Here is a 22603-nt window from a genome sequence, read left to right on the forward strand (position 1 = left end):
AGTAATCAAAACCTAACAAAGTCTCTGAAGCCTGAGCACATGATAACAGCAAAAACAATAAAAGCAAATAAACTACAAAAAAGAATACGCCCTGCCGGGACACTGCTTTAAAGTCCTTTTATGAACACAGGGCAAGATGCTCAGCTGTAATAAAGTGTTTCTCCATCTAGCACAAATTTATTGATGTTGTCAGTAAACAATTACAAGCTGCAGTTGAGCTGCAGAGGTAAACCAGAAGCTTCAAAACAAAGCATCAATCTCTCCAGTGAGTTGCATGACACCATTCAAATACTTTGTAAGAGGAATGTGGACGTGCTGGAGAGAGCCCAGAGGAGGCCGTGGAGATGCTCTGAGGGCAAACTGGTGTGGAGAGCCCGTCCTCAGCTGGGGCAGCTGTGGGATCCAGCTGCTGCAGGTTATCACAGCCAGGCCTTGCCCCTCCTGGTGCAATCAGAGAGCTCTGGGTGCTGCAGACAGACCAGAGCTGTCCCTGGGGCCCATCACACGTGGGAAGACTCAAAAGAGGTGAGGACTTGCCAGTGGTCCTGCTCAGGGGCTGCCCCAGGAGGAAGGGAACATGGATGAGGAGCTGGATGGGGAGATGGGCACCAGCTCCTCTTGCAAGAGGGACTCTGATGCCTTTAAGTTTCAGCTTTCATGTATTTCAGGTTCTGTGCTGCCCGGGGGTGCAGCTCTGAGCTCACAGTCAGTGTCACTCAGCTCTGCACACAGCAGGGACACAAAACAAATCCTTCTCCTGCTGCACACCAAGGACAACTCTCAGCCCAAAAGCACAAACAAGGGTGGGCTGGAGGGAGGGACAAGAAGGATGGGACCTCACAGCCTGGAGCTGGGACTGGACAATTCAACCCCAAGGTGCAAATGGACCAAAACTTATAAAAGTGCAAGACCTCATGATGGGTCAGCCACTTTGGTGTCCATTTTGTGACCATTTTTTGACCATTTTGTGACCATTTTGGGTCCACCTTGGGTGCAGCCCTGGCCAGGCTCTGTCCTGCTCAAGGTGTACCCTAAAGACCTTTCAATAAATCCCTACTTTATTCTCCAGCTCTGTCCAGTCCCTGTTCTCTGTTTTAAGCCTTGCCAAGGCACCAACTCTACTCCAGCACTTGGGCTCTGCCACAGCCTGCAGTGACACTTCTGCACATCTCACTACACCTGAGGGCTCAGGGTGGGATAGGTTTACTCTTCCCCCTTCCCCAGCCCCCCCCCTCACAAAAATGGTTTAAAAATTAGAACCACATTTCTCAGACAGGCTTCAAATCCAGGGCAAAGATAAAAGAGGAAGCACCTACCCTCAGACAGAGACAGAAGGGGGGGGAAAGGGGCACAGAAACATGAGAAGGAAAGGAATAGAGGACAAAAGTGATGTGCTCAGAGTTGGTTTGGTTTCAATCCACACCGTAAAACCCAACCATCTCAAAGCACTCCCAGCAGAGCTCAGCGTGTGCCTTTGACACTGCCCATCACGCCAGCAGGCCTGCTGCAGTTTGATGTTTGGTATCAAACAGACTTTATTAAAAAGCTCTCTTGTCATGATCTATCCAAAGAGGAGCCTTTTGTCTTTCCCACACTTGATCATTGCTTTCAGGCAGAGGATTAATGGAGGACACCTGTGCTTTGCAGGTGACCGAGTGCCTCTGATAGAAAAACTTGCATCCCATAAAGGCATGAAATAAGTCCAGCCGAGTGGTGATGATCTCACAACATCCCACAGAGGGGGCCACCCGTTTACCCTGCTCTTTAGGTCAATAATTTGTCTTTAACCCTTGCCTCTTTTGGGAAAACTGGAAAAGCTCAGTCAGGCAAAATGGGCAATGCTCTACTCTAAACGCTCAGAGCTTTTTTACTGATTGGGGAAAGGGCTTCAGAAGATAATGTGCTTTAGAAAGGGTGGCATCAGCCTGGGAAAAGGAAATCTGGGATTTATTTGCTGCACTGGCCTGCGTCTTGAGCAGTTTAATTTCCCTCACTGCATCCAGCTTCATTCCCACCCCTCCACTTGGCTATTTACATTTCTCACTCTCTGAATTGCTTCTGCTACAACTTACCATAACCAGTATTTGTTAATTCATCATAAAAACCTTGTGTTAAAATGCCAATATTTAATTGCTTTTATGTAGTCAGATCACTGAATTTAACATTCTGACATAATTTAGCAAGTCCCTGGTTGAAAATACACGGATGCTACTTTGGAATCTCTTTTAATTCTGCCTGATACAACTCAGGGCTGTCAAGGATGAAAGTTCTAATGTTATCATTTAAAGCTAACATGGTGCCACATCCCATTACCAGAACTAAGGCAGAACACTCAGTGACCTCAGTTCAGTGGGAATTTGTACCTTTATGGGCATTAATTATTTCACAACTGGGATTTAGGGAAGACACCCTGAGGGAATCAAAAGGAGTTAAGCTGCCAGCCCATTTCTGTTCATGAGATTTGAGCTCCCCGTTTCTCCAAGCTCCTTTGCAAACATCAGTCTAACTTTACGTCAGCTCCAGCTCAAGACAGCCACAGAGAACAGGCAAGCTAATAAATTTATAAACCTTGCCCTTTCTCCCCTGTAGTATTAATTCACCAGTTTCCAGCACAGCAGGATGCCAGTAAAGCAGAACTGGAGGTGTGCACTGCTCACAGCTCTTTTTCACAGAGTAGGAAGTGGAAACAAATAACAAGCAACCAGCTTCATCCTTCACACAGGTATGGGGACATTGAGACAAACACTGGAAATTTAATAAATCACCTGCTGCATTTTCAACACTATCCAATAACTCTGTATCTGCCAGCAAGGCTTAGTTAGCTTCTCAAAACCATCTTGAGCCTTACTCTTCCTGCCTCAGAGCAAAATTATCAGCTGAAAGCACCACGACTCCAGCACATCTTACCATGTTTAGGGGAGAACAAGGGTGACTTTGCTCGGGGTGGGTTTTCTGGCCGGGGAGCCACCAGCTGGACGGGCCGCACGTGTTTGTCCAGCAGCTTCCTGAAGCAGGACTGCCTGTTCCCAAACATGCTGCGGACGTTCTCCAGCTTCACCTGCACGGCCTGGATCTGGCACTGCAGCAGGGAGTGAACACAGACCCACAGAATCACCATCCACTGCACTGTGACCCAAGGCAGAGGACTGCAAGGGTGACAGCACCGCCACAGGGGCCGACCCTGCTCCTCACTCGTGTGGAACTGGAGGCATTGCTTACCTTCAGCTCGGGTGTCAACACCGACTCAAAATCGCAGTGTAGGGCTTGGGGATCAGAGTTTAAGTAGGCTGAAGAGTTTTCAAGAAACCTTTCTATGTCCTGGAGTGCTTTCTGCGCACCTTCCTTGGACTGGCACTTATCCATCTGCTGGTTGGCGAGCAGGTAGGCACCTTCATCACAGCACTGCAGAGCCTGGGGACAGCACAGGCAGGGAGACCTCAGTGCTGCTCCACTGCAGCCAGGTTCTCATGAGGAACACCCCTGACTGGATCTGGATGCAGCTAAACAGCACCCCCAGAGACCTCAGCACTTACTGTGGTTTGATCAGAAAGCAGAAACGGTCACCATTTTTCTGTAAGGTAAGTGCAGTCCTCCACAGACCCAGCAAAGCTGTTCCTACGTCTACCTGGCTACAGTCAGTGGTGTGCCTGACATGGAAGTACTAGTGCCCAGCTGACCCCAGTGACAAGCAGATGTTCGTGTCCCCAGCTGGCAAAGCTGAGGTGGGCACTTTGCAGCTTACAGGGAGACTGGCAGGTTCCTTGAGGCCCAGTGCAGACCTGAGCTGGGGCTCACTGGCACTTACAGACTGGGTGAGAAGACGCTCCAGCCAAGAGCAGCAGAGACCCTCCCGTGCTGCGAATGGAAAAGGAGACATGGAGAGCAGGACCATGCCGTGCTCCAAGCCAGACCCTGGGCACCAAGCAGGCCTGCAAGGAGCCCAGGAGAGGCCCCTGTCCTGCAGCTGAGAGGCATCCAAGCACCTGTCTGTCCCCACAGATCAGCACAATGCTGAAGGGGAGCACACAGAGAGGAGAAACGAGCTCCCCGGTTCCCCGAAACAGGGAAGTGGAACAGGGTCAAAATTCACTGTTTCTCTTAATTGGCCTCAAGCACATTACAGCCATGTGCCTTCTGGCCTAATTAGCGTGAATTTTCCCGAAATGAATATTCGATGCTGATTGAGATATCAAAGAGCACTGGAGCCACATGACTCCACTTCCATGCTAGCACACAGCAGCTGTGCCCATCTACCAATCTGTCACCTTATTTTACACTCAGCTATGCTCATTCTTAACAAATAGCTCAGAAAAAAGGGCTGGAGTTCACGTGAGAGTGTTACCTCGGTCCCACTGGGCATGAAAAACTCCAGAGTCAATTAATACGTGGATGCAGCATGAAAGCATGACCAAGAGCAGCAGCTGAACTCAGTGTTCTGTGGAGATGCCCACCCCTTTCTGCTGCCCTGACAGCACCAGCAGAATGCCTGGTGTCAGCAGTTTGCTGACTTCCCAGCTGCGGGAGGGGCGCAGCACTCCTCCAGCCTCTGGGGAACACCTCCCTGCAATTAACTGCTGGAGAAATGCTGCAAATTTCGGATGCTTCCAGCTGAGAGGAGAGGCTAACCCCACGGAGAAGCCAACCAACCATCTCCTCAGAGCACTGTGCCTCTCAACTCTACCTGCTGAAGGCGGGTGTGAAGCTCCAGGGTCTTCTGCAGGCGCATCTGCTTCCTTTTGATCTCCTCGGACAGCAGGTCGGAGTGGTGCCGCAGCTCGTTGCACTGCTGGCAGATCAGGTTCAGGGCATAGTGGTGGTTGGCTGCCAGCTGGTGCCCGTGCAGGATCACCACCTGAGCCTTCCCTATCAGATCCTGCAGGGAAGGAAGGCAGAGAAGGCATTGCACACTCACAGAAATAATGCCGAAGCGTCCACACGTGCCAACGTGCGCCCTCGCCTTACCAGGTTTCAGGCACACGTGGAGGTCACTGCCGTTAGGAGCGGCCAGCACGGGTGGCTGATGCAGGATAAAAGGGAACCCACCAGCTGGGAGGAAAAACCTTTGCTACCCACGAAGAGGATGAAGAAGAAAACAGTCTTTCACCAAAGTGGCAACGCCCCGAGCGCCTGCTGGCAATGCATCACTGCCCCCTCCAGGAACTGCACCCTGAACAAACTGCAGCTGATGCCCAGTTTAGGCCCACTGCGCTCCCAAGCATCAAAGGGAACTGGAGTGACCAAGGTTTATCTTGATGCCAACAACACACGCTCTCCTCTGCACACCTCAGTCAGTGTAATGGTCATGGTTTCTCCAGGGCTGGCTTTCCACTGGGATGGCTTTCCTGTTGCACCCTGCCTGCCTGGCGTTTTGATCCTCCTCCCTCTCCCCATACACACTTCTTCCAAATGGCCAGCAAGCCTCAGACCTTACTCCAGAACTCTTGTGCGTCCAGATCCCTCTGTATTTCTCTGATGACCCTGGCCCACGTGCCCAGCACATCCCTTTGCAAAGGTCACATCCTTAGCTGGGCTCCTGTGAATCATTCCTCTTCCCTCTTCTTTCCCCTACATCTCTTAGTCTTCACCCATATGTTATGTTCAAGTCACAGACACGTCAGGATACAACTTCTTTTGCAACGCCATGTGCCTGGTAACAAGTTTCTGCCTATTAGCATAGCCAAAGCACTTAAAATATAAATAATTCTCCATCCAGCTCATTAAATCCCACGCCTCCCCCACGTTCAGACATTTATCTGTTCCGGATTTTCACGGTGGCTCAGCAATTTATTTTAACTGTGATAATTAAATACCCTGTTTCTGGCTTTCAGAGTGATCACAGCGTTGCTGCTCAGAGCAGGGACATGAAATCGATCCCTTCGTGCAGCACTTACCAACAAATTACACCAGAACCAGGTAATTTCAGCAAACACCTCCCACCACAGACGCTGAATGTGGCTCCTGTGCTTCATTAGTGCTTCCTCTGTGCAAGGTTATCTCACCTGGGCCGTGCTGTCGAAATGATCCAGGTCCTTGAGCCTCTGTTTCACCTGGGGGATGCTGTCGCCAGTGTCGGGCAGCTCTGCCTGCTGACCCATTAAAAATTCAATGGCATTCTTGACCTAGACACAAAGAAGAAGCCTGCTGCAAAAGGATACAAAGCACAGGCAGGAAATCATTCAGAGCCCAAAATTAATCATGCTCTAAGAGCTAAGATTGCTAAATCCAATAATACAACTAGTGCCCAAGAACTAATTTCTAAATTCAAAGATGCTTCCATCAGCAAAATCCACGTGGCTGCAGGGCAGTGATACCTAAATTAGCTCTCTGTAGGAAGCACAGCCGTCTCCCCAAGCTACCCAGCCCTGCCACAGTCAAGGAACAGCAGCATAAATTAAACACTCTCAAAATAAAAAGCAAAGAAAACCTTCTCTCCACCAGATCTCCAACTCTCCCTTCTGCCAGTGCAAGCACATCTGATCCTACCTCTTGAAAACTTTGCTCAAACTTCCAGAGTTGTAAATATTGTTCCATTTTTAACTGGTGCTTTTCCCAGAAGCCATCAAAGGCAGTCTCCATCTCGCGCAGCTGACCGAGCAACCTTGGGCAAAGAAGAAGGACAGGATTGGAACAATTTGCAAGCAGAGGACAAGCAGAGGTGGACAAGACCTAGAGATCACTTACACGGGTCTTCCAGACCCAAGGTCTCAGAAGAAGTCAAGGGACATGTACATATGGCTTGAGATAACCTCAGAGAGGGATTTAACGAAACCATCCCTGCAGAGGACAGCATCTGCGTGAAGCAGTTGCTGCTATCTCCATTTATCTGGGTAAAACCTGGGAGCCTGGCGTGGGAGGACCCTGCATCTGCTCCACAGCCTCATCAAAACACTGGGGATAGAGAACAGAGCAAGTCAAAATCATGAGAGGAGTCACCCAGCAATTTGATGGACTGGAGTAAAATTCTGGCATCTTTGTCTTTTTTCAGCTGACCTAAACAACACATCCACACCTAAATAATTTGAGTGTTTCCACTGGAAAACCAGGGAAATTAGGAACACAGAGCACTCACCGATTCACAGTCTCCCAGTCCCCAGGCCTCTCTTGCTGCTGGTCCTGACTGCATTCCCCAGAGTCAGGCTCTTCAAAACTGCTCAAAAGCAAGTTTCCCTCTTTGGTGACTGCTGTAATCTCTTCCTGCACAACACAAAAACATTTCTCATTCAGGCTGGTGAGGTAAGGATAAGCCATTTTGTGTTTCTCCTGCCTCAGTCTCCCTGTGTGAAACAAAGCACCAATACCCAGCAATACCATCTGCTCCCAGCAGATGTTTTAGTCCTCTGGAGCTGCACGAGGCTGAGCCATGGACACCAGCCCGGGTGGAAACTGGCACACATGAATATATCAGGCCACAAAACTGTGCAAGAGCAGGAGGCCAGCACTGCCCCAGCTCCCTCCTGATGAGCAGGGGGTGGTGCTGTGAGACATCTGTCCACAAATTCATGTCTTTAAGCAAGGTTTTCCACAGCTGGGAGGCCGTGCTTCTCCATCCAGGTCAGGAGAGGAGGTTGTAAGAGGAGCATCCCATGGGGGAACAAAGCCAGGACTGAGCCCACACAGCACCACTCACTGCAACCTCCACACACAAAATCAACTCTGCCAGCACAACCCCTGCTCAGGGAAAATTTAAACCCTTGGCGTGGTCGTTAGCATCAGCTGAGGTGCTTTGTGCTGGCTGGGGTCAGCCCCAAAGCAAACATGTGCATTGAGTCAACCGTTTTCAGGAAAAAGAGGCCAAACACTGAAATGAGGAGGGAGGAAACACTTGTAGCTGATGGACTGAGGTGCCCTGAAGGAGTGAGCTGTGTATGGTTCCATTGGAGAGCCAGGTACTGGAGGAATGAGAGCCCATCCTAGAGGGCCAGGTTTCTAATGCAACAGAAACAATGGCAAAACCTCTTCAGGGAGAAGGTTCAGAAAGCCCAGACTTGCTTAAATGCCTGCCTGCCCCAGACAGCTCACAGCAACCTAAACATAACATCAGCTCCAGGGCAGCAGCCCAGGAGCAGGACACAGCTGCAGCAGCTTCCCCTCTCCCACACAGTGTCCCTGCCAGTCTGCATCCCCGTCACTAAACACCCTGGAAGGTGACCACAAGGCAGAAACCCCATCTCCTGTTGATACTGCCACAGGCAGGAGACTCAGAAGAGAAGAGGAATGATGCAGTGTGTTTTAGACTGCAGGGGGCTGTTATTTCATCCTCTGACACCTCACTCTCCAGACACCCAGGTTCCACTTTTGATTCAAAGCCATTCATTATCCACAAAGCAAAGCGGCCTGACTGTCAAACAGGTGGTAACAACTTGACTTTCTCTGTTCTGTTTATCAGTGGGGTTAATTTCTCAGTTACTCTGTTTAATTAGTTTCTGTCATTTTTTCATTGTGCTTGCCGCCAGTTTCTGTTCAGCATCACAGCTACATCAATTATTCTGAGTGACTAATTATTTGAATTCAGGAATCAACTGTACCAGTCTGGGGTTGCCATGAGAGAGAGCTTGCTGTCACCACAATCTGTGCACAGCTTCTCATCTGCTTTTGTGCTTCATGGTCTTAGAGGGAACAAAAGAAAAAAGCCAACAGGCCTCATTTCAGACAAAAGCCAACGAGTGGTTCTGATATTTGAAATTAATAGATGAGGAATTAAAAGCAACAGATGGCTTGTACTGAGTGCTGCTGTCCTTTCTACGCGCATGAAAACACGCGATGTGTTTTATTTCTCCCCAGAGAAAAGTGGGCACTGCTGGCTGGTTTGTCCACAGACCTACACTGGGGAGCTGATATTTGCCCCCTACACTGTGGCCACAGCCCTCAGCACAAAGCTGAAGCCCCTGAGTCATGCTGCAATAGATGTAGCTGCTATTTTACATCACTCTCTTCATTTTCAACGAAGAGATGGAGGCCCATTGACAGCATCTATAATGATCCTTTCTAAACATGCACACATGTATTTATGCCTACACACAGCACAACTTGGATGACATTCCCAGTATTTCTTAGAGGCAGCTTTCTGGGAACTCGCTGTCACATATGAATGACAAATGATTATAAATTAAAATAGATACAATTCTTTGACTGGGGTAAATGAAACCTGTCACAAAGCAAAGGAGCTCATTCTTCAGCCACACATAACAACCATCCACACAAGTGATTGCCTCTGAAGGAAGGGTTTGGGGCCAGGCCTGTGCTGCTCCCTGAAAGATGCAGGAGCACCAAAGACAACAGGCTGATAAGGCAGCAGCCGGTTGCACTAATCCTTTCATTGACTCCTATAATTACATTAATCACAATCACAAAGGGTTGAAAAAAAATTTTTTTTAAATATTCAAGAAACAAATATTGTTTCAGACAAAACCTGGAGGCTCTCTCATGAAGACAGGGATCACATCGTGGATGCTCTGCAGGGCGTGGTCACACAGAAATCCTCACCTTGGATACTCCAGCACACTTCCCTTAAGTGACCCCAAGGAAGGGCCACCAGGCAGAGGGACCCGGGGACAAACCACCCCTCCAGACCTGCAGGTGAACTCTGTGTGCAGCTTTCTGCAGGTGAACTCTGGTGCAGCTTTCTGCAGCTGAACTCTGCGTGCAGCTTTCTGCAGGTGAACTCTGCGTGCAGCTTTCTGCAGGTGAACTCTGGTGCAGCTTTCTGCTGGTGAACTCTGGTGCAGCTTTCTGCTGGTGAACTCTGGTGCAGCTTTCTGCAGCTGAACTCTGCGTGCAGCTTTCTGCAGCTGAACTCTGCGTGCAGCTTTCTGCAGCTGAACTCTGTGTGCAGCTTTCTGCAGGTGAACTCTGCGTGCAGCTTTCTGCAGCTGAACTCTGCGTGCAGCTTTCTGCAGGTGAACTCTGCGTGCAGCTTTCTGCAGCTGAACTCTGCGTGCAGCTTTCTGCAGGTGAACTCTGCGTGCAGCTTTCTGCAGGTGAACTCTGCGCGCAGCTTTCTGCAGCCACGGGGCTGAGGCAGAGGGGATCCCAGCTGGGGACGTGACCACACAGCCGACAGAGCCTCCCAGGGCCCTCCTGGCAGCCAGATGTGCAAAGCCCAGGGGAAGAGCAGGCTCCAGACAGGGAGTTCTGCAGGCAGGAGGGAGCTGGCAGCTCAGACAATTCACTGGCTGCTGGCAGGGTGATCTGCTCCAGGCACGGCAAACGTACGGGGAGCACACGGCCAGCCACGCTGAGCTCCACCTCGTCTGACAGCACTCACACACGCAGGGAGGGAGGGAGGGAAGAGTGGGCAGCAGGCAAACGGAGCAGCAGAGAGCCCAGGTGGCCGTGCAGAGCCCTGTGAGCCATACCTTGAGCTGGCAGTACCTCTCGGTGCGCAGCGCCAGGATGCGCTCGATGGAGAACATGTCCTCGGGCAGCTCCGTCTCCGCCAGCTCCGTGCCAAAGCACTGCAACATCTGGGCAATCTCCTTCACTGTCAGGGCGAAGCTCTCTATGGCCTGCTGGGACACAGGGGTTGCAGTCAGACTGGCGCTCACCACACTCCTGCAGCTCCTGAGGTGTGCCAGGGGAGCCCGAGAGCTCGCCCTGAGAGAGCCAGGTGGGATGTCCACGGCAGACACAGAGAACACCCCCACTGGGAATCCAACCTGCCACTCATCCCAGGGAAAACTGACGGTGGACAGGAAGCATGAAAACATACAGCAAGGCACAACTCCTGACTCCTGGCAATAGGAAAGGAAAGTTCTTGCCAAGGGAAAGAAAAAAACCTGCAAGGAATTTTTCTGAATCCTCTGCATTTGGTCAGTATGCAGTCTCATTACCCCACTTCCCAAACACAGTTCTGATATTAATCACATTAAACGACCACTATTAACAAAAAAAAAAAAAAAGCCTACTTGGTATCTCCCATTAAGGGAATTTTAATAAAGATTTACAAAGACACATCCTTTGGGAGGAGTTTCAAAAGGAGCCTGAGGGGATCAACCATCCAGCTCTCCTGCAAACCCACCAAAGCCTAACACCCCTTGGCTCCTCTGCAGGTCTGATCTAGGAGGAGCAGAGGCTTTGGGGATTACTTCCAGCCCCCGAGTGCTCCGTGCCTGACTGGAAACCTTCCCCAAAGGGAGTCCCAGCTGCCTGAGGGCCGAGGGCAGCCCGCACTCACCGTCCTGAAGATGACCCACTCGCTGTGGCAGTACTCCAGGGTGCCCCCGAGCTCGGGGGTCAGCTGCTGCTCGTCGATGTAGGTCAGCAGGTCACTCACCGAGCTCAGCATCACCACCTGCACACACACAGGGATGCAGGTTAGCACCTGCTCAGAGTGTAAGGAACCACCTGTGAATGCATCCCTCTCTGACCGTCCAGCCCTTGCAGAGAAGTGGCTCGGTTAATTAGCCAGACTGCTCTTCTGAGGTGTTTTGTAAAGCAAAAAAAAAAAAAAAAAAAAAAAAAAAAAAAAAAAAAAAAAAGGAAAAATAAGAAAATAACAAATGTTACAGAAAACAAATGATGAGCCGTGCACAGGTGTCCTAAAAACCTCTGACACCCTGCTAAAACACTCCAGAAAGCCCTCTAGCCCTTTGTGCTCCTTCCTAAATACTGGATGTTTTAGGAGGGACAGTTTGGCTTGAAGGATTTGAAGGACGGTGACAAGGTCCAACAGGCTTTTCTCTCTTGGCGCTGAGCCAACCACTGTCAGAACAGCGAAGAACTTTCTGGGTTCTTTACCTTGTAAGAAATGCAAGGGGTGAGCCTTAAACTTATGGAAAACACTTGCTGGGTGTGGGAAACGCACTCCTACAACAGGGCACTGCTGTCACCTGGGGACCACCACTCCTGCCCACCACACACATCTCTCATGGACCTCAAACTCGACTTTGCTCTGCATCTCGTTCTGGAGCAGGGCTTCCTTCTTACACTGATGGCTTAGCACAGCTTTTATTTGGTGTACCTGACCACTGCTGCAAGCCACCCTGTTGCATTTTATTTCCACACCCAAGAAAATGTTTCCAAATAACGAAAAGGGTTTCAGTTTCACCTCAAGACTTTTAAGGACGAAAGAGTAGAATCCCTCATGCCCTTCTTACCGTGGTTGGCTGAGTGAGGCACCTGTGGGTCTCTGTAGCTGCTCCTCAGAAATGCTGCTAGTTTCTGTTGGGCTGTTTGCCAAAAGCCCTCCTAAGCATTAAGTATTTAAGAAGGAGTACAAAGCCCCTCAGTGTTTTTTGGGGTGCCTTAGCCAGGTGTAAGGGCTTCCCTGCACCTGCACACAGCTTCTGTTTCGTGTCATTTCTTATTTTCTCATTTATTAAAAACATTTTTGCTTTACAAAGCACACCCAAGGAGCGTTCTTGCAAATTATTTTAGGTCATTCTGAGAAGTGCTGGACACCCTCAAAGCTTGATACACCTTCGTGGGGCTCATTGCGTGCTGGCCTCAAGTAAGGTTGTTTCTTTCCTAAATGCAAAGCACAGTGAGATGCTGCAGAACAGGAGTGAAAGCAAAGTGATGCAGGTTTAAGCAAGGCCTGACCACTAAACTGGAAAGAACACATATATTTTAATGAGCTATGAAGCACGGACCAATTTCACATATGTACTCATGATATTTGGTGCGTCTTGATCTGCCCTGGGATATGTCAGGAATGTTCAAAGTTGTGCAAAGAACAGCTACTTTAGAGTGAGAGATGTAAATTTTATGAAAACCATGCCACTTCTTAAATGAAAGCATTAATTTGTTTTCTGTGTGTGCAATAATATCAACCTTAGATTCTATAAATGTACTTTCCTTCTCCTAATTATTTTCAGCATGCCCTATAATCAAGGTGATTTAAAAGTCTGGAAATTTTGAGCTGAGAACATAAACCCATTTCAGCTGCTATTTTAGGAACAAATACCAACATGATGTTGGTATGGAGTCTACACTTAGATGAGCGTGGGTAAAATTCATAGCAAAAGCTCCATGAGACATGTCTTTTGACTTTTCAGACATTAAACAAACTCCTGGCTACTCTTCACATAGAATGGGTTGGGTTGGAAGGGACCTTGAAGATCATGAAGTTTCCAGCCCTGCTCCTATGGGCAGGGACACCTCCCAGTGTCCCAGGTGCTCCAAACCCATCCAACCTGGCCTTGGGGCACTTCCAGGGATCCTGGGGCAGCCACAGCTTCTCTGGGCACCCTGTGCCAGGGCCTCACAACTCTCACAGGGAGGAATTTCTTCCTAATATCTAACTTATATCCATCTTTTGTCAGTGGGAAGTCATTTCCCCTTGTGCTGTCCCTCCATCCCTTGTCCCACGTCCCTCTCCTGGAGCCCCTTTAGACCCTGGAAGGGCTCCGAGCTCCCCTGGAGCTGCCCCAGCGGATCCACGTCCTCGCCCTGGGGACAGCAGTGAGTGGGGCAGTGTCACCCCGGGCTGAGGGGCAGGGGCAGCCCCCGGGCACACCCGGCAGAGCCAGCCCAGTACCGGGAGCTTGAGCAGGAAATCCTCCTGGCTGAAGCGGAATCCGATGTCCGTGAAGGTGCGCTGGAAAAACCCCGTGGGGCGCAGGACCATCACCAGGTGCAGGTTCCCTGGGAAGGAGGCCTGCAAGGAAACACACGTCACACTCACCCTGGGCACCTCCAGCGCCAGCGGCAGCCTTCAGTGCACTGGAAAGAGGGGGAATCATTCTGTTTTATGGTTTCTTTTTTTCTCATTGCTCCATAGCCTTTTCTCACTTTTGAAACAGAAGGGAGATGCTGAGAGTGGTTTAGCGGTTTGGGAGTGGTTTAGCAGAGTTGTGCAGCCCCACTTCCCTTCGGAGCAGGCAGGAGCTCAGCCGTGCCCCTCGGAGGCACGCTTATTACAAACTTCAATAATATAGATGCTGTTCATCATTATCGTAACTTGGGGAGTGAAATTACGACTTAGCAGGGAACAGAGGGATGGAACATTGAGAGGAATGACAGATTGAGGAAGAAAAATTCATTGCCAAACTTGCTAATCATCCCGTAACTGCAACAAGCACACTCGTCTTGTCCTTGGTAATTACCAGGCAACATTTAATTTGTGGCAAGAATTTGGAATTTCCTGTCTACACTGCTGGAGCCCTTTTTCAAGCATATGGTTGGCAGGTGCATTTTTAAATATATCTGTGGAAAGCGTTCTTGAGAATGAAAAAGAATTTTTAAGAAAGTAGGAGCTGCATCATTAAATTATGGATAAGCACATGATGCAAAGGCTTGAGTTAATTAAGACATGATTTACTCCGAGATCCTGCCAGGCCAGGTTGCATTTCTCTCCTCCTTGTATTTTCCTCCTCCATGAAACATGATATAACAACCTCTACACCAAGGGTGAGAATAATGAACATGTTTAGGTACTCTGCACTGCAGGGCACTTCATGTGTGCCTTCACTCCCACAAACATGCATTAATGTTGTACAAAACAGGCCTGATTTACACTTGAGATCTGGCATCCATGAACTGCACTGCCACTCACTTGCTCTGTTTTCTTGGCTGGGAAGGGGCAGGTTGTGGCTCCCACTGCCCACAGCTTCCCTTGGAAATGGACAGTGACTCTCAGGACCATATAAGCCACATAAATCAAATATATTGATCTGCTGCTAGTTTAAGTACGAGCAGAAAAAAAAAAAATAAGATTGTGAATGAAATGACAAACTCATTCCCTTTGGAAGCCAACAAGAGTGGTGTCAGGGGCAAAGACTTGGCACTGGAAACAACAGCAAACCATTGAATAAGAGAGGCATTGGTGCTGGCTCCAGGCCCTGGGCAGCACAAAATGCCTCCGTCAGGCTCCCACCGTGACCCTCTCCTGAAAAATACATCAGGAATGTCTTCGGGACCAACCAGAGAGAAATTCACCCTCCCTTGGTCTGATATCACTGCTCCCCTTCATCCCCTGTCCCCTTTAACCCCGCTTGGCACTTGGAGCTTTGGCCTCTCTTCCTCCTTCCTTCAAGCCCTTTTTAACAGGCACAGAGTTTGGGCACAGAGCAAACTCCCCGGAGGAAGAGTCTGGGTCTCCAAACCCTGCTCCCCCCTGGGAAAACCTGCACGCTTCGAACGCCTGCTGCTCCTGGGAGCCCCTGGGCAGGAAAAGCTCCAGGAAGAGGCGGCAGCAGCAGGCAGGAGACAAGCATACCTGCCTGCCCAAACTGCACAGGGATGAGGTGTGGGATGCCTGTCTGAGAGCAGGGGTGCTCCTGCACACCTCTGGGTGCCCTGGACACCTCTGAGCACCTCTGGACATCTCTGGCTGCCCTGGACACCTCTGGGTGCCCCTGAACACCTCTGGGGGCCCTGGGATACTCTGGGTTCCTCTGGACACCTCTGGGGAACTCTGGACACCTCTGGAGGCCCCTGGATACCTCTGAGCACCTGTGGAGACCTCTGGGTGCCCCTGGACACCTCTGGGTTCCTCTGGACACCTCTGGGGGCCCCTGGACACCTCTGGATGCAGGATGCCAACAAGTTCCACTCAACACACACACATAAAGAGATCACAGCACTCACATCCTTCCACCACAGGGACAACCTCATGGCCATGCACACACAATCCCTTTTGCTCCCTGATATTTCACCTCAAAACAGCTGAGTTTCCAGGGAAGAGGGTTTGACTTCCATTCAGCTTAGAAAGCATTTGGGGATTTTTTTTTTTTTTCCAGCTGATCTTATACATGCAGGATCAAGGTCAGCACTTATGGGTAGCTACAAAACAAGAAATACAGTTTTTTGTTTTTTGGGCTTTTTTTTTTTTGCAAATGATACCTAATGTATTCCAAGCATGGGGGGGAAAATGAACAAGACGATAAATAAGCTTGTAGAAAGACAGACACCAACAAGCCATGTCCTGTGCCCTCTGAGACACTTAAGGGAAAGGATGAAATGTTAGGAAAAAAAACCTACACAGACCAGTGATTCCTCTACATAACATTCTTGTAGGGAATGTCTCTTTTTTAACCATTTAAAAAAAGAAATTTTAGCTTTTCTCAGGCTGAAGAGTAGAAAAGTTTCCTGAAAACTGAACTCTAACGACACTGAAAGTATTCCTGCAAAAAACCCTTCCCCACAATATATTAAAGGAAGCAAAGACAAAAGGATCCTTAATCTTGTCTTACGCTTTATCTTACCATTTGTAAGACTAAAAAGAGCCCTGTGCACTTGATAAGCCTGGGGTTATGTAACAAAACACCTAAAGAACCCTCTACAGCCTCTGTGCTCTGCAGCACACCAGGAAAGACAGAAAACTACCAGCACAAATCCACTAACTCAGGCAGCTGGCAACATTTCGCTGCTGTTAACCGTCTCAGTGACCACAGCCCATGCTCACAACCTCCCTCCCTTCCGAGGACACAGGCGTGGATACCTTAAGGCCACTTCAGCAACTTTTTAAAATGCACATTTAACTGTAACCACACAGAGAGCCCTGATTTAATCAATGCAGATGAACTGGGCTGATGAAGAGCAAGAAAGGACAGGCACCGAAAGCACCACAGTTACTGCCTCGTTTACTGAGCATCTCAGTGTCATTGTAACATTTCCCCCGATTTTAGGGACTCCTTTTACAGAGGCTATTCTTCCCTGCAGTTCACTGGGGCGTCCATGAGGTTGGTTATCAATAAACATTAAAAGAAAAAAAAAAAGAAAAAAAATAGTATCTGCCAGTAAGTTTCTTTCTGAGCACTGCAGACCGAGGCCAGGAGTCCTTATACAGGCGCTGAACTCAACGACTTTCTGCTGCCCCTTTAAGGAAAAGTCATGCAACAAAATGCCAGGTGCTGCTAATTCCAGCCTTTAACTTCCCCCAGAGCCAGAAAGAAACTCCCAAGCGCTCTGCTACCTTCATTTCGGCCGGCTGCATGTTTAACCCCACCAAAAGACGCTGTCAGCATCACTGGGGCGCGGATCTGTGCAGGGCCCCTCTCTCCACCCAGCAGGTTTCTCTCCCTGGAGGAGCAATGCCAGAGCTGCTCCTGCGGGTGGAGGGAGCAGCACTGCGGGGTGATACCTGGAGGCACCCAGGGATACCCAGAGAACGAGAAAGAATTCTTAAGAAACCAGGAGCTGCATCATTAAATTACGGATAAGCACGTGACGCCAAGACTTGAGTTAATTAAGACACGATTTACTCCGCCAGGCCAGGTCACATTTCTCTCCTCCTCAGGTTATCCTCCCCCGTGAAACACGATATGACAACCTCTGCACCAAGGGCGAGAACAACGAGCACCTTTAGGGACTGGGCGCCGCAGGGTGGGCACTTCGTGCGTGCCTTCAGAACAAAGATCAGTGCCACAAACCCGGCGGTACCCAGGGGGACACGGGGACAGCGAGCGATACCCGGCGGTACTCAGGGATACCGGCGGTACCCAGGGATACCGGCATACTCAGGGGTACCCAGCGGTACCCAGGGATACCGGCATACTCAGGGATGCCCGGCGGTACCCAGGGATACCGGCAGTACTCAGGGGTACCCGGCGGTACCCAGGGATACCGGCAGTACTCAGGGGTACCCGGCGGTACCCAGGGATACCGGCAGTACTCAGGGGTACCCGGCGGTACCCAGGGATACCGGCAGTACTCAGCGGTACCCGGCAGTACCCAGGGATACCGGCAGTACTCAGGGGTACCCGGTGGTACCCAGGGATACCGGCAGTACTCAGGGGTACCCGGTGGTACCCAGGGATACCGGCAGTACTCAGCGGTACCCGGCAGTACCCAGGGATACCGGCATACTCAGCGATAGCCGGCGGTACCCAGCGGTTCCCAGCGCCCCGCCGCTCCCGCACGGAGGATGCCCCAAAGCTCCCCACCGCAGCTCCGCCCGGCCCCGGGCGCTGCGGGCACGGTTCCCGCCGCCCCCGCTCGCCCTCCCCCGGCCCGGAGCGCTGCCGGTGCCCCGTCCCCGCCCGCCGCAGCCCGGCGGGCCCGGAGCCCTTACCGCATCCCGGGCGGGCCGCCCGCCCCGCCGCGGGCCCGCCTCCGCCATGGCCCCGGGATGCGCCGGGATGGATGGATGGGTGGGTGCGGTGGATGGGGATGCGGAGATGCTGCAGGGGATGGCAGTGCCGGCTGTCCCCGCTGCCAGGGCCCGGGCAGGCAGGCAGCCCTGCCGGCACCCGGCTTCCCCGGCTGGCAGCCCCGGCTCTCCTCCCCAGCGCCGGCTTTTCGCTTTTAAGGTGGAATGCCAAAAATCATCCTGCAGACGCTCTTTCCTGCGAGGATTGGGCTCTCGGCTCGGAGGTTTCACCCTTCCCTTTCCCCCCTGCCGTTGTCTCCAAGGTGCCTTTTCCAGCTGTTCAGTGTTCCGGGGGCAGGCTAAGGAAAGATGCTCCGGCCGAAACCCGAGGCTTGCCCTGGCATCACTTCCCAGCAGGAGCCTGGTTTGCCCAGGCAATCAGAGACACGCATAAAGAGTTAAAACAAAAATCTGTACAGTGTGATAGAAGAATTTTCAAGATCAGATGCACAACCGCAGAGCTGCAATTGCATATACATATGCTGGGAAAAAAATAGGACACGGTCTGTATTTCAAATTCAGCTTCATGGCACTCCTTTACTCCAAAACTGTACAAAGATCAGAAAAAAAAATTTTTTTAATCGCACCAGCGTTTATGATGTGTGATTGGAAAAAAAAATCAAAATTTAAATTTTTGTCCTTACGCCTTCCAGACACAGAGACAGCCATTTAGGACCGGACTCTGTTTTTAAGGCAATAAGGTTCAGTGGACACGGGTTTCCTGCTTCTCATCCCTCTTCTGCACAGAGCACCTCCCATTCTTTGCATGGACAGCACTGATACTGCAGGCAAAGTCACCTCTCCCACATGGACACACAGCTCACAAATAGGGTGTATGCTCAAATGATTAAATTTTCCCATTATACACAAAATTAATTACACTTTCGTAGAAGCAACAAATTAGGACAGGATTTTTTCCCATTTGCAACTTCCAGACTATGTGAAGCGAGTACATCACCCTTAAAGGGTGCTCTTGGTATTAGCATCTGTTCAAACACCGGCAGCAGAGCTGAATTTTGATGATCACTTTAAAGAACTACTTTCTAAATGCTGCTTCTTCTCTACTGGTGTGGTAACCACACTCACAAGTTCAGTTTCTGAGGTTCAGAAAAATCAGAACTGAATATTCCCTTAGAGGTATCTCATTCACACTGCAAAAAGGGAACCCTCCCCGCCTCCTACGGGATGCTGACCAGAAAAATGCCAGCAGAGCCAGGTATTTTTAACACCAAGTTCAGCTGTACGAGTATTAACAATTTAAAATACCATAAGATGTAACTTTATCAGAACCAGGCAAGCATTTCCTGTCTCAGTACACGCCCTTTAATTCCTCCTTTCTCAGATGGACTGATGTCTTTAACCATTCAGTGACTATGAGCAGAAACAAACACAATGATAACACACAGAGAATATTTCCGCTGACCTACCCACACGGCACGGTATGGTTGGGAAAGGATTTGTCTGTTAGCTCCTACCTCCCATAAACATGACTTTTCTACAGCTGCACGCTGTGCTGTAAATCCCAGCTCTGGTCCCAAGACACAATGCAATGCAGAACTGCAAAACCCCACTTGTGAGCCATGCTCAGACCAGACATCTGCTATTGCTGTGTGGCACATGAACGTGTGCACCAGATCATTTAAAACACATGAACGCATCCATACACTTCAAAAACACACCAAATAAATTATATATAATATAAATAAATGTATAAATAAAATAGATTTTTCCACCCATGCCCACATACAAATGCATGGGAAGCCTGTTTAAAGAACCTAAGACTTTCAGTCACCAACAATTAGGTAAAATAAACTAATAACCAGTGTCAAGAAAGAACATGTAGGAAGCCAAATTTTCCACCCATCAAAAGCACAGAACATGGAACAAAACACATGTGAACCACTGCAAAAGAGTATATATAAACCCCAGCAAATGGATCAAACAAGCAAATTAATACACAAACATCTCATTTAGGCACTCAAATTAATTACAGGGCCATAAAGCAAACTACTGCCTAGAGAGAAAGCAGGAGCATCATTGCTCCTGGTTCCTGAGATACATAAAAGGCACGGTGACTTAGTACACTAAAAACAATTAACATTAAAGAGGACTTACTGCTATTTTTTGGAGAGTTGCTTTGACTGATGACCATGTGTCCAGTCTCCTATCCAGGATTAGGATAAATTTCGTGTCAGACTCATATTGACTGCAAGATAAGAAAATAACAATAACCAGACAAATGTTCCAAGAAAAGTGATCCTGTTCCCCAAAAAACCCCAAATCCAAGAACTCAGAATGCAAACCACGTTTCAGTATTTCTACAGTTCCTGAAATTCCCTTTGAAAAAATTCTTTCCAGTGGTGCTTAGCAACAGGACAAGGGGCAACAGGCACAAACTGAAACACAGGGGATTCCATCTGAATATGAGCAAAAAATGTCCTTCTCCTGAGGGTGACAGCACACCGGAACAGGCTGCAAAGAGAGATTGTGAAATCTCCTTCTCCGGATATTTTAAAAACCCACCTGGGGCTTCTCCTATCTCCAGATATTCCAGCACAACCTGCTCCAGGTGCAGCTGCTCTGACTGGTGGGTTTGGACCAGATGATCTTTAAGGCACCTTCCACCCCAATCCATCCCCTGTGATCCCCACAGCTCCTTCCCAGCCTGATCCTTCTGTGATTCTGTGGCTGTGGCAGCCCAGGGTGAATTCACACCTGTGAACTGAGAGCGAGGGGCTGACGGCAGATTGCTGCAGACCAGATTGCTCTTGAAACCCAACCTGGCCTTGAGAAGGAGCCTGCAGAGCCAGAGGAGCTGTGCCCCTGCCCAGCAGCCTCCCCCGGCTGATGGCCAAGACCCCCCTGCCCTCACTGCTCCTGCTGGGCTCACGTTACAGCAGCCAAGCCACGGCTCCCGGCTTGTTCTGGCAGCAGACAGCAGAGGTGACACCAAGGCAGTGCCAGCCTGGCACAGGGGACAGGAGCCGGTGCTCCGGCAGGCTGTGGTGGCTCCCCCAGCACGTCCTGCCGGGGAGGCAGCGCTTGCTCCAAGGCGTTTTCCACCTCAGCTTGGCAAAAGCACAGGCTCCTGACATCCCTTTCAACACCCAAATCCTTTGAGTTGCTTTGAAATGCCCAGCCTGACCAAGCCAGCCAGCTGCACCGGGGGTGCCTGGTCTGGCAGGGGCCCCAACGCCTGGCTGGCCGGTCTGCAATTCAAATATTGCTCCCCAGGCTGGCGGGGAACAGCCCAGCCAGGCTGCAGCTGTGACAGCACACACCGCAGCCAGCTGAGTGACAAACTGCACTCCTGTTTGCACAACGCCACGGGCAGGCCAGCTTGCAACCGAGTCCCCCAACGTGAGGGTATTTACAGGATCCTCAGGTGATGTTTGCAATATTTACTCTGCGGATGCTCCAACAGGATGGCCGTGTCCCACACCGGGCGTCTCAGGGCTGGGGACAGGCTCCCAGGACACGTGCTGCCTCCCCAGAGGGGGTCAGGTGTCTGCCCTGGGCACAGCCCTGTGCAAGCAGCTTCTTGTCAGCATCATTTCCACTAATTCCTGCGCTTGGCAAGGCAAACACACGGTGGATTACTCAGAAATATCACAGGGCAGACAATACTTGGCAACTCACTACAGGAAAAAGATAAACAAGACACTTGAAGACGGTGCAGGAGCTTTCATTCAGTGCACATCTTGCTGCTCTGGTCTGTGGCAGCTACAGCTCTGACAGACACATTTAAGAAGAATTAGCAGTCGTGCTCAGAGGGATAAAAAATAAAATTCCCTTTGACTCGTAACAATAACTGACTAAAGATACATAGAGGCACCCAGCTCCCGAGCCATCCTATGACAGATCTTACGGATCTGTAACATCACACCCAAAATGCAAAGGTTTCATTTGAATTTATCCAGGGGCCTTGAAGTGTAGAAGAAAAGAGCAGAGAAAATGAGTATCAAATTTTACACATGGGTCACACATAGAACTTCTGCGTGTAATAAAGTCTGAGGTTGTGAGCGTGGTGAGTGTGACTTTTTCAGCCAAAACCTTTATTTGCTTAGAACAGTTTGGGCAACACGAGACAATTCTGCAGGTTTCTGTCAGCTCTGTTCTCCCCCACCACGAGCTAAGTGACCCAGGTGGGTGGGAGCAGGCCAAAGGAACCTTTGGTTTGAGGCAAAAATAAAACCCTTTGGTTTTTCAGCACACTCTGCAATTTCAAAAGGTATGTCTCTCTGAGCTGTAAGAAACATTTCCCAACTCCCCATGGCATTTCCCAAGAGTCTGCAATTGAAAAAAAATAAATCCTGTTTACACTGAGCTGCTGTAATTATAATAAAACATTGAAGAAAACCCCCAGAACCCAAGTAATTTAAACAAGGCAGCCAGATCGTAGTGCAGTGCCAGTTAAGAGAAGCTGAAGTACACCATTAACTCAGGACAAGGTTATGCTCAGAGAGCAGCCTCCAAGCATGCTAATTTACTTTTATCAGCTCCCTTACAGAAACAAAGAGGAAAGTTCCAGCAGTCTGACAGCCTTGACATCTACTGTGGGAAATTTGTCAT

The 22603-nt window shown here is 49.8% G+C and overlaps 1 protein-coding gene across 4 annotated transcripts in view; it reads right to left on the bottom strand.

The window, feature by feature from the left end:
- The window catches only part of MCF2 (MCF.2 cell line derived transforming sequence), a 55508-nt gene that overhangs the window by 18973 nt on the left and 13932 nt on the right, over window positions 1-22603 (bottom strand). For 2 of the 4 annotated variants that reach the window (XM_066182212.1, XM_066182213.1), the window contains exons 4-13: window positions 20147-20237; window positions 13478-13597; window positions 11174-11290; window positions 10356-10505; window positions 7070-7194; window positions 6484-6598; window positions 6000-6119; window positions 4682-4873; window positions 3220-3411; window positions 2908-3079 (exon numbers count right to left, since the gene is read on the bottom strand). In XM_066182212.1, coding sequence (XP_066038309.1) covers window positions 2908-3079; window positions 3220-3411; window positions 4682-4873; window positions 6000-6119; window positions 6484-6598; window positions 7070-7194; window positions 10356-10505; window positions 11174-11290; window positions 13478-13597; window positions 20147-20237 — 1394 coding nt within the window. Of the gene's footprint in view, window positions 1-2907; window positions 3080-3219; window positions 3412-4681; window positions 4874-5999; window positions 6120-6483; window positions 6599-7069; window positions 7226-7298; window positions 7616-10355; window positions 10506-11173; window positions 11291-13477; window positions 13598-20146; window positions 20238-22603 lie in introns of those variants that run through there. The other 2 variants (XM_066182214.1, XM_066182215.1) reach the window with 2 other exon arrangements.

The sequence above is a fragment of the Chamaea fasciata genome, unplaced genomic scaffold (genome assembly GCF_029207755.1).
Source record: "Chamaea fasciata isolate MVZ Bird 193981 ecotype frontalis unplaced genomic scaffold, bChaFas1.0.hap1 SCAF_4, whole genome shotgun sequence".
Taxonomy (NCBI): domain Eukaryota; kingdom Metazoa; phylum Chordata; class Aves; order Passeriformes; family Sylviidae; genus Chamaea; species Chamaea fasciata.